The sequence below is a fragment of the Colobus angolensis genome, unplaced genomic scaffold (genome assembly GCF_000951035.1).
Source record: "Colobus angolensis palliatus isolate OR3802 unplaced genomic scaffold, Cang.pa_1.0 Scaffold254, whole genome shotgun sequence".
Lineage (NCBI taxonomy): Eukaryota > Metazoa > Chordata > Mammalia > Primates > Cercopithecidae > Colobus > Colobus angolensis.
In genome coordinates, this window is record NW_012115755.1 from 1269045 (window position 1) to 1285522 (window position 16478).

General features: G+C 53.9%; 2 protein-coding genes across 3 annotated transcripts in view; one reads left to right on the forward strand and one right to left on the reverse strand.

The window, feature by feature from the left end:
• CDHR2 (cadherin-related family member 2) overlaps positions 1-15541 on the forward strand; it is a 60713-nt gene extending 45172 nt beyond the window's left edge. For both annotated transcript variants that reach the window (XM_011946837.1, XM_011946836.1), the window contains exons 17-32: positions 572-811; positions 3401-3470; positions 3621-4226; positions 5100-5171; positions 5926-5975; positions 8903-9054; positions 9202-9310; positions 9402-9490; positions 9948-10016; positions 10123-10200; positions 10293-10353; positions 10430-10554; positions 11076-11189; positions 11270-11350; positions 12285-12342; positions 15097-15541. In XM_011946837.1, coding sequence (XP_011802227.1) covers positions 572-811; positions 3401-3470; positions 3621-4226; positions 5100-5171; positions 5926-5975; positions 8903-9054; positions 9202-9310; positions 9402-9490; positions 9948-10016; positions 10123-10200; positions 10293-10353; positions 10430-10554; positions 11076-11189; positions 11270-11350; positions 12285-12342; positions 15097-15237 — 2115 coding nt within the window. In that variant the 3' untranslated portion in view covers positions 15238-15541. The remainder of the gene's footprint in view (positions 1-571; positions 812-3400; positions 3471-3620; positions 4227-5099; positions 5172-5925; positions 5976-8902; positions 9055-9201; positions 9311-9401; positions 9491-9947; positions 10017-10122; positions 10201-10292; positions 10354-10429; positions 10555-11075; positions 11190-11269; positions 11351-12284; positions 12343-15096) is intronic.
• A 718-nt stretch (positions 15542-16259) lies between these two features.
• The window catches only part of GPRIN1 (G protein regulated inducer of neurite outgrowth 1), a 3171-nt gene continuing 2952 nt past the window's right edge, over positions 16260-16478 (reverse strand). The window contains exon 3 of the mRNA XM_011946888.1: positions 16260-16320. Coding sequence (XP_011802278.1) covers positions 16260-16320 — 61 coding nt within the window. The remainder of the gene's footprint in view (positions 16321-16478) is intronic.

A 16478-nucleotide genomic window follows, 5' to 3' on the forward strand; every position in this document is an offset into this window, starting at 1 on the left:
CGGGAGGCAGGGCTTGCAGTGAGCTGAGATCCGGCCACTGCACTCCAGCCTGGGCGACAGAGCGAGACTCCGTCTCAAAAAAAAGAAAAAAAAAAGAAAAAGAAAAAACAAAAAAGAAAAAAAATCTATATATAGCACTGATATAGTCATTATGGGAAAATGATAATCTTGCTGGACTTCACACTTATGAGTTTAAAACTTTCTTTGAATGTCTACAATTTCCTGCCCCCATATCCCCCTTCCTGCTGGAGTATCAATAGCAAAAGGGCCTGTCTTGATGGCAGTTCTATTCCTTGCACCTGGAACGGGGCTGGGCACGTAGGTCCCTAGTGGCCGTTTTTGAGATGAAAGAATGACGTCGGTGCTGAAGATCTCAGAAGCTCTTGCAAACTGTTGACCTGAGCCCCTTAGAGGGGAAACTGAGGCTGGGAGACGGGCCCACTGGCTCCAGGCCTGATTACTGCCTGCGTGGGCCAGCGCTGGAGAGGAGGGTCTGGCTGCATCGGAGGGGCTGGGGGCTGGGAATGCCCGTGGCCGATGGCCGATGGCCAATCCCTGCTTACCTCCACAGGCCCACGATGATGATGAGTCAGGCACCAACAACAGCCGTCTGCTCTTCAGCCTGCTACCTGGCCCCTACAACCACAACTTCTCCTTGGACCCTGACACAGGGCTCCTCAGAAACCTGGGGCCCCTGGACAGAGAGGCCATTGACCCTGCCCTGGGGGGCCGCATTGTGCTGACAGTGCTTGTGTCTGACTGCGGAGAGCCTGTCCTCAGCACCAAAGTCAATGTCACCATCACTGTGGAGGTAAGGCCTGGCTCAGCAAGGATGGGCCCGGGGGTCTCCCAAGCTGATGGCCAGCCCCTCCAGCTTGAGTCACCCTTCTGCCTTCTGCAGCCAGACTGCCTGGGTTCCAGTCCCGCTCACTCGTATAGTCCCAGGCAATTACTCAACCTCCCTGAGCACTCAGGCTCCTCGTCTATAAAACGGGGGTGAAAAGGTTAAAGATTAAGTGAGTTAATGAATGGAAAATGCTTGGTAGCATGCCTGACCTATAGACGGTATCAGTAAATATCAGCTCTAACTGTCACTCACAAAGTTCCACCTGAAACCCTCCTGTCTCCCTGCCACCATTGAAAAGCAAAGGGAAGGGGTGATAATCAGCGTTGCTGGTGTCTACTGCACATCAGGGCATCCGCCAAGGTTGGGCTGGTTATTACCATTTTGTATTTATTTATTTATTTATTTATTTATTTATGAGACAGGGTCTTTGTCACCCAGGCTGGAGTGCAATAGTGCCATCATGGCTCACTGCAGACTCAACCTCCCAGGCCCAAGTGATCCTCTCGCCTCAGCCTCCTGAGTAGTTGGGACTATAGGCATATGCCACCATGCCTGGTTAATTTTTTTATTTTTGTAGAGATGGGGTTTTTCCATGTTGCCCAGGGTAGTCTTGAACTCCTGAGCTCAAGCATTCCACCCGCCTTGGCTTGCCAAGTAGCTAAGACTATGCGTGCCACCATGCCTGGCTAATTTGGCTAATTTTTAAAGTTTATTTTTCATAGAAACAGAGTGTCACTTATTGCCCAGGCCAGCTTTGAACTGTTGGCCTCAAGCAATCCTCTCAACTCAGCCTTGCAAAATGCTGAGATTACAGGCATAAGTCACTGAGCCCGGCTTATTACCATTTTATTGATCGAGCAACTGAGGCAGGCCTGGGTGCGGTGGCTCATGCCAAAAACCCCAGTACTTTGGGAGGCCAAAGTGAGAGGATTGCTTGAGCCCAGGAGTTCCAGACTGGGCTGGGCAACATAGCGAGACCCCATCGCTACAAAAATAAAAAAATTAGCCAGGCATGGTGGCATGTACCTGAAGTCCCAGCTACTTGGAAGGCTGAGGCAGGTGGATTGTTTCAGCCCAGGAGGTTGAGGCTACTGTGAGCTATGATCATGCCACTGCAATCCAGCCTATGAGACAGAGCAAGACCCTGTCTCAAAAAAAGAAACTGAGGCACAGAGAGGTTCAGTACCTTGCCTGGGGTCACAAAATGGGGTTTTGACTCCAATCAGTCTGGTTCTAAGGTTGCCACCAGCCCACAAGTCACCTTCCTCTGGAACAGTGTTGTAACACATGTGTACCTCTGCCATGTCTATGATGTGGATGGCACCCCATAGGGTTGTGCAGTGCACAACCAGCACCAGTGCACATAGCAGCCCTGTGTCCCCTGGATTGGGATGTGCCATTTTCACACAAGGGTCAGAGAGTGAGACCTCAGAAATGAAGACACCGCAGCAGAATGAGGACTTGCTGGCTGTCCTTGGGATGGGAGGGCTGCAAAGAGAGAACTACATTCCCTGAGTGCACAGGTTTCTTCACCCCTGTGAGCAGTCCTCACAATTGCCCTGTTAGTGGGACTACTACCCCGTTTTGCAGATGAGGACGCTGAGGTCCAGAGAGGTCAAGGTCACACATGAGGCAGAAGTGCAGCAAGATGTGACTCAGCGCTCTTAGCCACTCCTGTGAGTTAGGGTGACCTTGAGAATGCAGCTGGTCTTGTGCATGGAGCCAATGATGTCATCTCTGGGAAATTAGCAGTAGAAAAGACATCTAGCTAAGGTGCAAGGACGTTGTCTTCCAAATGTTCACTCTAGGGTTATTCAGAAAAACAAACACCTGTTATGTGACCCACAAACCCGGGAAGGCCTGGCGTGCTCAGGGCATCCCCCAAGCACATGTCAGTGTTAGGGGACACAAGGGAGGGCAGAGTCACCTCCATGCTGTGACAATAGTTGCAGGGCTCCAGCTGTGCCCAGTGGGCTAGGGCTGGCCACAGAGGTGAGAGCTGAAAACAGCTAGTGTCTGAGGCAGGAGCAAGTCTAAGCTTCTGCAGGTCCCTGGAGCCCAGCTCTGCCTAAGCACAGAGCTGGCGTCGTGGGCTCAGTTGTGTGCAGGAGGGACAGGGGTAGGAGGGGACAAGGGAAAGTGTGGGCCTTGGAGCCTTTGTGGGCATATAATGGTATTGGTGCCAACACAATAAATCCGAGAGATGGAAATCAAGCAGGCCCAGGCAGGGCCACAGGTGGGGACCCAGAACCGTGTTTCCAGAAAGCAGGGTCTAGAACATTCTAGAGCTGTGGTCAGAGAAACAGGAAGCAAGCAGGGCTTCCTGTGGATGGATATGTAAGGCCAAGGTCCCACTGTAGGTCCCCAACCCCAGGTGTGTGACCTGGGCAAGTTCCCTCCTCTCAGAGCCTGTTTCCTCATCTGGGAAGTGGGCAGCGAGGTCTGGGCACTAGCAGAGCTCGTGCCTCAGAGCACAGGGACTGTTGGTTTCTCAGATTGGCTCTGGGGAGGGTGAGATGGGATCCGGGGACTCAGACCTATCTCTGCCTGCAGGACATCAATGATAACCTGCCCATCTTCAACCAGTCCAGCTATAACTTTACGGTGAAGGAGGAGGATCCAGGTACTTGCTCCCTGGGCCAGGAGAGTCACTGAGGCTGGGGCCTGGCGTGGCTTTGTCAGAGTGGATCTGGAGTTCCAAGAGAGGTGAGGGCAGAGGAGGCTTCCTATGGCGGGGCCAAGAGTCCCTCCGAGCTCTGCCCCTTGTCCGCAGGAGTGCTAGTAGGCGTGGTGAAGGCCTGGGATGCAGACCAGACGGAAGTCAACAACCGCATCAGCTTCAGCCTGTCAGGGAGTGGTGCCAACTACTTCATGATCCGAGGCTTGGTGCTGGGGGCTGGGTGGGCTGAGGGCTACCTCTGGCTGCCCCCGGACGTGAGCCTGGACTACGAGACCCAGCCCGTCTTCAACTTGACAGTGAGTGCCGAGAACCCAGATCCCCAGGGAGGTGAGACCATAGTAGACGTCCACGTGAATGTGAAAGATGTGAACGACAATCCCCCAACCCTGGATGTAGCCTCACTCCGGGGCATCCGTGTGGCTGAGAATGGCTCGCAGCACGGCCAGGTGGTTGTGGTGGTTGCCTCGGATGTGGACACCAGCGCCCAGCTGGAGATACAACTTGTGAACATTCTCTGCACCAAGGCCGGGGTCGATGTGGGCAGCCTGTGCTGGGGCTGGTTCTCAGTGGCGGCCAACGGCTCTGTGTACATCAACCAGAGCAAAGCCATTGACTACGAGGCCTGTGACCTGGTCACGCTGGTTGTGCGGGCCTGTGACCTAGCCACGGACCCTGGCTTCCAGGCCTACAGCAACAATGGTAAGGTGGCCTGGCCTTGCAGGGCTTGTCAGGCCACAGCTTAGGGGCCGTGGGAAGGAGCCCTGGGCTGGGATTTACAAGATCTGGGCTCAGATCCTGGCTCCAGCCCTTTCCCGCTGCAAATATTGGGAAAGTCCCAAACCTTCTCCAAGCTTCAGTTTCCCCATTTGTCCAGTGGAGTTGGGCAGTAGGGTTGGCTGTGAAGATTCAATGAGAACATGGATGTAAGGCATTTATTGCAGTGCCTGGCATGCGGTAGCATCAAATTAATGCCATTATTTTGCAAGATGCTGTGAAAGAAAGATCATACTTCAGAGTCAGATGTGTACTTGTATCCCACTTCTGACACCAAATAGCAATAATACCACATTAACAACTAGCATATATTGAGTCCTTATGACAGCCAAGAACTACACCAGGCACCTCGTAAGCATTTTTGCACTTCCGCACAACCCATGGGGTAGGCGGTCCCTATCCAATTTTATAGATGAGGAAGCTGAGGCAGAGAGTGGGCATTTAAACAACCAGCTTACATAGTTAGAATGTGTCCATATAATGTCATAGGTGAGATCTACCTAGGCTGGGCCCAGTCCTGGCCCACCACTATTGCTGTGTGACTTTGACAAGCTGCTTATTTGCTCTGAGGTCTGGGATGATACTCCCACCTGCACAGGCCAGAGAAGACTGAGCAGGCATTCTGGGTCAGGAGCAGGGGAGGGGACTGGGCACGGGGAACACATGGCAGAGAGGCTGCAGGGCATGGGGTTGAGGCTGTGGGGCATGGGGTTGAGCCTGGGGAGCACCAGGCTGAGGCCCAGGCTCCTTGGGTCAAGCTCTTGCCCGGAGCCAAAGCCAGCTTACCTTGTCTCCTAGGAAGCCTCCTCATTACCATTGAGGACGTGAATGACAATGCACCCTATTTTCTGCCTGAGGATAAGACTTTTGGTAAGCAGCAACCCCCTTTACACACCATACCCCTGCTCCATGAGGCCACCTTTGAGCAACCCCCACAGACCCTCCTTGGACCCAGGGGGGACCTTTAGAAAGGGGGGAAGGCCTCTAATTCTGCCTCTTCCTAGGGCTGCAATAGGAGAGGACACTGGAATTTTTTTTTTTTTTTTTTTGAGATGGAGTCTCGCTCTGTTGCCCAGGCTAGAGTGCAATGATACGATCTCGGCTCACTGCAATCTCTGCCTCCCAGGTTCAACTAATTCTCATGCCTCAGTCTCCCGAGTAGCTGGGACTATAGGCATGTGCCACTGTGCCTGGCTAATTTTTGTATTTTTAGTAGAGATGGGGTTTCATCATGTTGGCCAGGCTGGTCTTGAACTCTTGGCCTCAAGTGATTTTCCCGCTTTATGATTTGGCCTCCCAAAGTGCTGGGATTATAGGTGTGAGCCACCACGCCCAGCCAACATTGGAGTTTCCGTTCCGGCTCTGCCTGACCTAATTGTCTGGCCCTGGGCCAGGCCTTGCCTCTCTATGCCTCCATTTCCCCATGGTCCTGTGGGCCTGTGACAATGGGAAGTGGATGACTTGCTAACTACTGGCCCAGTGGTGACTGCAATGGGGGTCTCTTTTGGTAGAGAGGTTGAGGGCAGATTTAGAGGGATGAGCCCTGAGCTGCGCTCATGGCCAGCCTTGGTCCAGGTGGGCAGTATCCCGACCCTGCTGACGCCCTTCCCATTCACACCTGCAGTGATCATCCCTGAACTTGTGCTGCCCAACCGGGAGGTGGCTTCTGTCCGGGTAAGTTCTTGGCTCCAGCCTTTGTTGGTTACATGAGCCCCAGTGGACACAGAGCTGAGGCCTTCAGGCCTTTAATGGTAGAAAGAAAATATATGGGCTCCAACACATGAAAAAGAAAACCCCAGAAGGGAAACACCTGTCTAATCAGTGTAATCAAACTTCACTGTGTTAAATGTAGCATTCATAAAAATGTCATGACCGCAAACACCACTTGCAGTCTAGATATTTCTTACTCTGCCAGAATTCTTGAGTGGTACAGAGAACTCGTAGCCAATTGTAAATTAAACCAGTGCCTTGTCATTAAATAATTCTCAGAGCCAGCCAGGCACGGTAGCTCACGCCTGTAATCCCAGCACTTTGGGAGGCTAAGGCAGGTGGATCACCTGAGGTCGGGAGTTTCTGACCAGCCTGGCCAACATGGAGAAACCCCGTCTCTACTAAAAAATACAAAATTAGCCGGGTGTGGAGGCACATGCCTGTAATCCCAGCTACTGGGGAGGCTGAGGTAGGAGAATCACTTGAACCTGAGAGGCGGAGGTTGCGGTGAGCCGAGACCGCGCCATTGCACTCCAGCCTGGGTGACAAGAACGAAACTCTGTCTCAAAAAAAAAAATTGTCAGAGCCAAGTCATAAAAAGGCTTTCAGCTGTTTATGGTGTCGGATGTGGACGAGTTTATTAGGGGTGGCGGCCATGCTGTGTGGGGATGAGGCCTCCCACACCACTGAGGGCTGGGCCTGGCTGAGCTTCTTACTGACCTGGAGAGCTACCTACTCTCTCTGGGACTCCGTTTCCCTCTTCGACATGAAGCTGGCAGTTCCCAGAATGTGACATGTGGGTGCCACTCCCTATGCTGTGGAAAGGACATGGGTATAGGAGATGGACAGGGCTGGCCTCCCCCACTTAGAGCTGAATGTAAGGACATGGTCTCTCAGAGCTTCAGCTTCCTCTTGTAAAATGTGGATAGTAATTCTCCCTCTCTACATTGACGTTCATGCTAGAGACAGTGACTGTGTGACTTTCAAGCCTTAAGACAGTTTCCCAGTCTTCTGCCAATTTCGTTCTAATGTCATGAGTTTAGCCACGGCAATTTTCTTTAAATAGACTTCTTTTTAAGACTTAAGCACCGGCGTTGGCCTATCCTCAGCAGTAACGTTGGTGAACTCGAAGCTCTGTGTGCTGGTTAAATTTTTCTCTGAGGCCGGGCGCGGTGGCTCAAGCCTGTAATCCCAGCACTTTGGGAGGCCGAGACGGGCGGATCACGAGGTCAGGAGATCGAGACCATCCTGGCTAACACGGTGACACCCTGTCTCTACTAAAAATACAAAAAAACTAGCCGGGCGAGGTGGCGGGCGCCTGTAGTCCCAGCTACTCGGGAGGCTGAGGCAGGAGAATGGCGTAAACCCGGAGGCAGAGCCTGCAGTGAGCTGAGAGCCGGCCACCGCACTCCAGCCTGGGTGACAGAGCAAGACTCCGCCTCAAAAAAAACCAAAAAAACAAACAAACAAAAAAAATTTTTCTCTGAAAGGCACTAGAATGAATAAAAATGTTTGTGTCCCCTCCCCAACCAGCTTCATGGTCCACTAGGGGAGTTGGTACTCACATTAGCACTGAAATGAGGGATCCCAGGGGAGGTGCTTAGGAAATCTGAGCATTGCTGTGTGTGTGCGCCTGTGTGTGTGTGTGTGTCCAAGTGTGAATGTGTGTGCATATATGTATAAAGGTGAGCGAGTGTATGAGAATGTGTGGGACAGTTTGTGGGTATGTATAAGTGTGTGACTGTGAGTGTGTGCGTGTGTGTGTGACTGTGCAAGTGTGTATTTGTGTATGTGAATTGAATGTATTTGTGTGTGTGAATTGTATTTGTGTGAATTGAGTGTGTGTATTTGTGTATGTGAATTGAGTGTATTTGTGTGTGAATTGTGTGTGTTTGTGTGAATTGAGTGTGTGTATTTTTTGTGTGTGAATTGAGTGTATTTGTGTGTGAACTGAGTGTGTATTTTTATGTGTGAATTGTATTTGTGTGTGAATTGTGTGTATTTGTGTGTGGGTGAATTGAGTGTATTTGTGTGTGTGTATTTGTATGTGAATCAAGTGTGTGTATTTGTGTGTGTGAATTGAGTGTGTATATTTGTGTGTGCGTGTGAATTGAATTTGTGAGGGTGAGTGCCTGTGAGAGCAAGGGTGTGTGTGTATGTGTGTGAGAACAAGTGTGTGTGAGAGGGTGTGTGAGTGTGAGGATAAATGTGTGTGTAAGGGTGTGTGTGCGTGTCTAAGTGTGAGTGTATTAAGGTGAGAGAGTGTGAGAGAGTGTGTGTGTGAGAGTGTGAGGGGGCATGTGTGAGTGTATAAGTGTGTGTGAGAGAATGTGAGAGTGTGTGGTGTGAGTGTGTGTGAGTGTGAGGGTGTGTGTGAAAGTGAGTGTGTGAGGGGTGTGTGAGAGTGTGAGAATGTGTGAGGGGGTGTGAGTGTGTGTGAGTGTGAGGGTGTGTGTCAGAGAAAGTGTGAGGGTGTGTGAGAGAGTGTGAGGATGTGTGAGAGAGTGTGAGGGTGTGTATGTGTGTGTGTGAGAGTGTGTGAGGGTGTGTGTGAGAGTGAGGGTGTGTGTGTGTGTGTGTGTAAGTGTGTGTGTGTGAGATATGGCAGTGCAGGGGTGTGTGGGGAGCAGGGCAGGATTTCAACATGTGAGGGACTTAGAGCAGTGATCTGTTTAGAATTGGGGAACAGGGGCAGGGACTTGTCCAAATCTGGATTTGCAGAGCAGGCACACTGTTTTTTGAAACCATTTGCTTATTCGGGACAGCATGGGGATGGTGGACAGAGATGTTGAGGACCAGCCTCCTAGGCCACCGTTGCCTCTGATCCCTGCTGGGATGGAGGGATGCCTGGCCTGGCTGGGCCCCCAGATATTATCCACTCTTGCTCCCAGGCCAGAGACGATGATTCAGGGAACAATGGCCTCATCCAGTTCTCCATCCTCCGAGTAGACTTCATCTCTAAGGACGGGGCCACCATCCCTTTCCAGGGCATCTTCTGGATCTCCACCTCCTCCGAGGCCGACATGTTCACTGGGAGCATTCAGTAACTGCGGGTGGCCCCGGGAGGGAGGTTGTGAGGAGGGGCCTGATAGGAGCTTTCAGGCAGCAAGTCCCCCATCCTGGAGGTTACAAGTCTCCTGAGGATTCAGCTAGGGTTCCAAGACTGACCTGCACCTCCCGCCTTCCACAGGCCAGTGACCAGCCTTGATTCCACTCTCCAAGGCACCTACCAAGTGACAGTCCAGGCCAGGGACACACCTTCCGTGGGTCCTTCTCTGGAAGCCAACACCACCCTGAATGTGAGTGCCAGTCCCACTTCCAGCCCCCAGTGCCCTCTGCCAGCCCCCAGAGTCCCTCATGCCTCATCTCCCGCACACCCTCTTCCCCCAGCTCTTCACCGTGGACCAGAGTTACCGCTCGCGGCTGCAGTTCTCCACACCAAAGGCGGAGGTGGGCGCCAACACACAGGCGATTAATGCGTAGGTCTGGGGGGCCCGGGAGGGAGCGGTGGGAGGAACTGGGTGTAGAAGCCTGGTCCCTGACAAAACCTGGATGGGATATCTCTCAATCCTGTTCCTGACTCACATTTGACCTTGTCCCTGTCTTTAACCCTGTACTTTAACCTGCACCACATTCCTGCATGTCCCCAGAAGCCCATACCCAGCCGAGGGCAGAGGGAGGCCTTGGAACAGGGCTGCCATGTACAGTTGTGAAGGCTGTGCCCTGCACAAGGGCACTCTGCTTGCTAAGCTATTAACCCAGCCCCAGAGGAAGGGATTTCCTTTTGTAATTTTCACAGAGGTGCTACCTACTCAGCCAACAGAGCTGTCCAGAGGAGGTGCCCCTTTCTCGCTCACACAATTCTTAATTCCACTGGCACAGCCCTGGCCACAGGCCCAGGCTAAGACCCCTCTGTGACATCTGCCTCCTTTTCAGGGCTCTTACCCAGGCAACCAGGACTACAGTATACATTGTGGACATTCAGGACATAGATTCGGCAGCTCGGTGAGTGCCCAGAGGCCTGGGGGTGGGGGTGAGGGGGAGAAGTGGTAGCAGGAGGGGCCTGCTGGGTGATCCAAGCTACTGACTCTTCAACTCTGTCCCCCTCCAGGGCCCGAGCTCACTCCTACCTCGATGCCTACTTTGTCTTCCCCAATGGGTCGGCCTTGACCCTTGATGAGCTGAGCGTGTGAGTGGGGCTGCCCTTGGGGCAGGTGAGGGTGAGCAGGAAGCCTGGGGTGTGCCAGAGTCCCTCGGGCCTAAGTGAAGTTCTGTGGCCAGGATGATCCGGAATGATCAGGATTCGCTGATGCAGTTGCTGCAGCTGGGGCTGGTGGTGCTGGTGAGTGCGGGCAGGGCGGGGCAGCAGGTGGGGCTGCTGGGACCCCACAGTCTCCCTCACACTTGTCCTTCTCCAGGGCTCCCAGGAGAGCCAGGAGTCAGACCTGTCAAATCAGCTCATCAGCGTCATCATAGGATTGGGAGTGGCTTTGCTGCTGGTCCTTGCGATCATGACCACGGCCTTCATGTGTGTGCGGAAGAGGTGCGACTCCCAGTGCCTCTGTGTCTACAACCTTCACCCTCTCCCACTACCCAAGACATCGGGGGCAGGGGTAGAAAGAGCTGGGGTTTAGGCACAGGTATACATGCATTCACTCCCCAGTGACCCAGTGTGAGATCTTGGGCGAGTCACCTCCCCTCCCTGAGCCTCAGTTTCCTCATCTGCGAATGGGCATGACAAGAGATTCCTCAGTGCACTCAAGGAAGTAACGTGCATCTCACACGCAGCAAGATGTCTGGCACACACTATGCATTTAATAGATGCTGCTGCTTTTTCCAATATGTATAGAGTCAGCAACCTTATCTAGGTGTGACTTCAAGCCTTGTCACTGGCTATGTGACCTTCAGCACATCACTTGCCTTCTCTGGCTCTTACTTCCACTCTCTGTAAAATAGAGCTAACACTCACCTCCCAGGATCTTGTGAAGCAACACGCTCAGGGCCTCCACTGGGGACACAATAGGTGTGCAGCAACAGTGTGACCCCTCTTCCGGTTCCCCACAGCTACAACCGGAAGCTTCGAGCTATGAAGGCTGCCAAGGAGGCCAGGAAGACAGCAGCAGGGGGGATGCCCTCAGCCCCTGCCATCCCAGGGACTAACATGTACAACAATGAGCGGTGAGCAGGGGTAAAAGGGTAGGTAAGAGGCCTGGTGGGGTGGCTGAGGGCCAGGCCACTTGACTAGGCTTTCTCTCCAGAGCCAACCCCATGCTGAACCTCTCCAACAAAGACCTGGGCTTGGAGTACCTCTCTTCCCCCAATGACTTGGACTATGTCAGGTGAGCAGTGCCCCTCACAGCCAGGCTAGGTGGTGGTGGTGGTACAGATGGTGGTGGTGGTACAGGTAATGATGGTGATGATGATGATGGTGGTGATGATGGTGATGAGGATGGTGGTGGTGATGATGGTGATGACAATGGTGATGGTGGTGGTCATGGTAGTGGTAGTAGTTGTGGTGGTGGTGGTGATGGCGGTGAGGTGATGGTGATGGTGGTGATGATGGTGTTGGTGTTGAGGTAGTGGTGATGGTGGTGATGGTAGTGGTGGTGGGTGATGGTGATGGCAATGGTGATGGTGGTGGTCATGGTAGTGGTGGTAGTTACTGTGATGGTGGTGGTGATGGTGATGGTAGTGATGGTGATGGTGGTGATGATGGTGGTGATGACAGTGGTGATGACAATGATGATGGTGGTGGTGATGGTGTTGGTGTTGAGGTGGTGGTGATGGTGGTGATGGTAGTGGTGGTGGGTGATGGTGATGACAATGGTGATGGTGGTGGTGATGACAATGATGATGGTGGTGGTGATGGTGTTGGTGTTGAGGTGGTGGTGATGGTGGTGATGGTAGTGGTGGTGGGTGATGGTGATGACAATGGTGATGGTGGTGGTGATGGTGTTGGTGTTGAGGTGGTGGTGATGGTGATGACAATGGTGATGGTGGTGGTCATGGTAGTGGTGGTAGTTACTGTGGTGATGGTGGTGATGATGGTGATCATGACAATGATGATGGTGGTGGTGATCATGGTGTTGGTGTTGAGGTGATAGTGGTGATGGTAGTGATGATGGTAGTTGTGATGACACTGGTGGTGGTGATGGTGATGATGGTTGTAGCTGTGGTGGTGGTGGTGATGGTGATGATGGAGGTGGTGGTTCTTGGGCACAGCAAGGGAGGACTGGGCCTGCCAAAACCTACGCTCCATTACCTCTCTTACAGCATCAACTCCCTGGACGACAACTCTGTGGATGTGGACAAGAACAGTGAGGAAATCAAGGCAAGATGGGGGATGAATTGGTGCCTGGAGATTCCAACTTGGGTTCTCCTGTGGAGGGGTTCAGGACAGAGTTCAAGGGACCTGCTACTGACATGGGCAGTTCTGCTTCTCTGCACCAGGCCCCAGGAAGCCCTGTGGCTTTGGAATGGGGTCCAATTCCTGCTCCTCCACTGGTTCACTGTGTGACCCTGAGAGGTTGACTTCTTGCCTCTGCTTCTCAGTGTTTTCACCTGTAAATGGGGATAGGAACATCAACCATGCAGGGCCATTGTGAGGATTAAATAAGGGCAGGCATAAGAACCACTTGGCACAAACAAGCGCTCACCAATCTGCCTCCAGCCCTTTATGGCCGTTACAGGAAAGCCAGCTGGGGGTGGGGAAAGAGATCCAGAGGTGAACGAGCATAGTCTAGCAAAGGAGAGAAGACAGGTTCAAATAAACAACAGTACCGCCATCTGTTAAACAGGTGAGTTGGTTGGATGAGATCAAGAGTTCATAGACTGGCCTGCTACGTAAAAGTGCCTGAGGAGCTCTCGAAAAATACTGATGCCCAGATCACACCCAGGTCTATGGGTGCAACATTCTAGTATTTTAAAGACCAAGAGTTCTGATTCTGATGGCCTGCGTGGGGCCTGGGCGTGGACCTGTTGTAAAAACTGCTCAGGGGGTGCTAAGGTGCGGGCAGGGTGGACACGGCAAGAGCAGGTCAGTGGGCTGAGTGCAGGGTGGGTCCTGCATGTGGTGGGGTGGCTCTCTGGAAACAGAAGGAACTGCCCTCTCCCCTTCCCACTTTGAAAGCCACCTCTGGAGGAGACACTCTAAGGCCCATTGGAGCTGTGACAGTCTGAGGTTCTGTGTGTGGTGTTGCACAGGATCCACCCACATTTTCCCCTAGTCTGGGTTCTGGCCTTGGCCGGGTCCCTGCCCGCTAGGGGCTCCCAGCCTGACTTCATGGTTCAGAATTTGTTTTCCCTGAGGACTCCTTACACGGAAAGATTTGGTCAACTAAAGCCTCTCTTGGTGTTTAAAATGGTAGAATGTTGCACAGGGGCCCAGGTATAACACGGTGCAGGGAATCTGGCACAGAAGCCTCTGGAGAGGCCCCAGGTATGGTTGTGTGGGTGGTAACGCAGGCAGCCAGGCAGCGCTGGAGGCCTCTGGGTAGATGCTAGGAAATGGTTAGTGGCCAAAACTCCAATGAACATGTCTGGGAAACTGAGACAAAGGAACAGTCTTGTCTGCGGGAGTGCATGGCCTGTGGCAGAGGCTGATGCTGCTCCAAGCCCGAGGGAGTGGAGTGAAGGACCCCCTGAGGTGTGGCTGGATCTGTGGACTGGGGAGGGGCAGGGAACTAGGAGAAGGGTCTGGAGAGGGAGGGGGACAAGTCACTGAAAGTCTTTAAAGCCAGAAGACTGCTCAGATTTTGTCCTAGGAGGGCAGGGGGTTGCTATATTTCTGAGAAGCTGCCGAAGGCTCTGCCGTCTCTCCTGCAGCAGTGAGTGAGTGAGTCTTGTGGGTCTCTGGGCAGGCCCATGAGGCATGGGGCCTTCTTGGCAGCTGTCTGCCCCCTGATCTCCCATGGCTGGGGTGGCGCAGGTGGATCCTTTTCCCAGGAATCTCTTGGTCCCCTGACTTGTCTAAGTTCCACACGTCTGTGTGGCAGATGTGAGTGGCTGCAGAGATTATCACTCTAACCTCCCCAAATAACCAGCAAGGAAATTGACATCCAGAGAGGGGTGCTGACTTGCCCAAAGTGGGACAGCATGCAGGCCAGGAGCAGACCAGAACCCGGGTCTTTGGTCTCTGGCACCAGGTCATGTTATCGTGGGTGGCACTGAGCCTGCAGCTCTCCACTCAGGGTCTGTCTTGAGGGCTCTGAGGAACACAGGCAGAATGCTTAGCCCTCTGGGGCCCTCAGATGTTCCACTGTTTACTAGGGACCTGAAGAGCCCCAGTCTGGAAAAAGCCCTTGGAGTGCCCTGGGGAGGGCAGTGGTGGCTGGGGCTCTGGCCCTGTGGGTGTCTCTGCAGCAGAGCAGCTGAGCTTGGGGACCTGGCTGTTCCACAGGAGGGTGTGTGTGTGTGCACGCACACAGCATGTTGCATGGGAAGGTGGAAGAGGAAGGCCAGGGGAGATGAGTGTGTGCCATGATGAACTGCAGGTGGGACCAGCCTGTGCGCTGCCCTCTGAGGCCAGCAAAAAGAGACGTCAAATTCAACCAGGGCAGTGTCACACCATGGACACGCTTTTGAACCAGCAAGACCAGTGGTCTGCCCCCTCTTCACCAGTAGAGCTCTCTAAGCCTCAGTTTCCACATCTGTGAAGAGAGGACATGTTCCCTCCCTCAGAGGTTTTCAGTGGGTGGTTGAGGTAATGGATGGACCTTGACCCACATGGTGCCTGCCGTGGGGTGCAGGGGGCAGGAACTGCTCTGGGCCGGCTCCTCAGCACAGGACACAGGGTCTAGCATTATCCAGAACTGGGCTGAATAGCAGAGTGCCGCAGTGTTGGCGGGCAGGGCAAAGGCCAGAGTGGACCCCCCAGGCCACACCCTCCCCCTCACCTGATCTGCATCACCATTAGCAAGGGCCACCTCTGGGACACAGCCTGGACCAGAGGCCCCAGGAGGGGCAGGGTGGGACCCCTGCCAAGGAACCATTGGTCCTGAGCTTGAAGCCCATGCACTCCCCTAGGGCCTGGGGCGCTTGCCCCACCTTACCTTGCCCTTCACACCTCCTCTCCCTGTCCCTGCAGGAGTACAGGCCACCGCACACACCACCAGAGCCAGATCCAGAGCCCCTGAGCATGGTCCTGTCAAGACGGCAGGCAGGTGCAAATGGACAGCTGGAGGGGCCGTCCTACACCAACGCTGGCCTGGACACCACGGACCTGTGACAGAGGCCCCCACTTTTCTGGACCCCTCGAAGAGGCCTCACCACACCCTAACTGCAGCTGTCTCATTGGAGATGAAAATATATGACACTGCCTTGCCTCCTGCTTTTGGCCAATCATGGCAGACAGGGGTTGGGGAAACATTTTATTACCAATGTATGTTGTGACAGTTTGTAGCCAAAAACTGTGGCTGGAGGGGTGGGGATGGGGCACTGAGTGGTCACAGGGGACTTGTGGGGCTCACAGCACGGGGTGACAAGGGGCAGGAGAGGGTGACCTTTAAAAGACAACCGTGGTTATAGAATGAGCTCTCTGTCCTGTCCCCAATACGTAAGAACAGCTGTCACCCAGGATGCCAGGGCCCAAGAGCTTCTGTGAGCCCAGCTGTGACCTCCAGACCTTCCTGAGACCCTCTGGCCTTTCTGTGACTCTCTCTCTCTCTCTCAGCTGAGCCCCCAGGGTACTTCCTGCAGCTGTCTTTGGCCTCTCTGGGAATCTCAAACCTGTGACTCAGTGGGAGAGGGCATGGGGCTGGAACCAGGCGGGTGGGAGATAGGAACTGGGGAAGGACCACCAACAGCATGCAAGAGACACCCCGGCCACGGGGTCAGCCACTGAGTGGAGATGCTCACACTTGTTCTACCTAACGTGTCGCCCGGGGCCTCACATTCAGAGCCGTGCCCACTCGGGGTCTCACACACTGATCCCCACCCACTTGAAGCTTCTGCCACTAAGACTTGCATGCAGTCTCTCCCTGTTCTGGGGATCTGGCCCCACCGGAGACCACAACGCACCAGTCTGGACATCCCAGGAGCCTGCCCCAGCTCTCGGGGTGGGAGGTGGGGGTGCTGAGCAGGTCCCCGTGGTCGCCCAGTGTGACCGGGAGTAGAGCTGAGGGCTGTGAGGGAACAGTGGGGCGTCAGGGCTGGCCGGGTTCGTGGGCTTGTGGCCATAAGGGAACTTGGTAGAAGGGGTTATTCTGTGTTTGTGATGGGAGGGGCTATAAAGACGGGGACGCAACAGCCCTAGAGGCTGCACATCCCCTTGGAGGCCTGTGGCACGCAGAGGGGGACCCCTTCTAGGGGCCTGTGATCAAGAAGGGAGCCTGAGAAGGTCGGAAACTCGGGCGTACAAAATGGGGACAGATCACTCGGCCGTGGGTCCCGCTCGCGAGCAGCACCGCGGCCGGCGCACACTCTGCAACAGCGCGCGGAAGAGGCCGGGGGGACGCTTGGCGGCTCCAT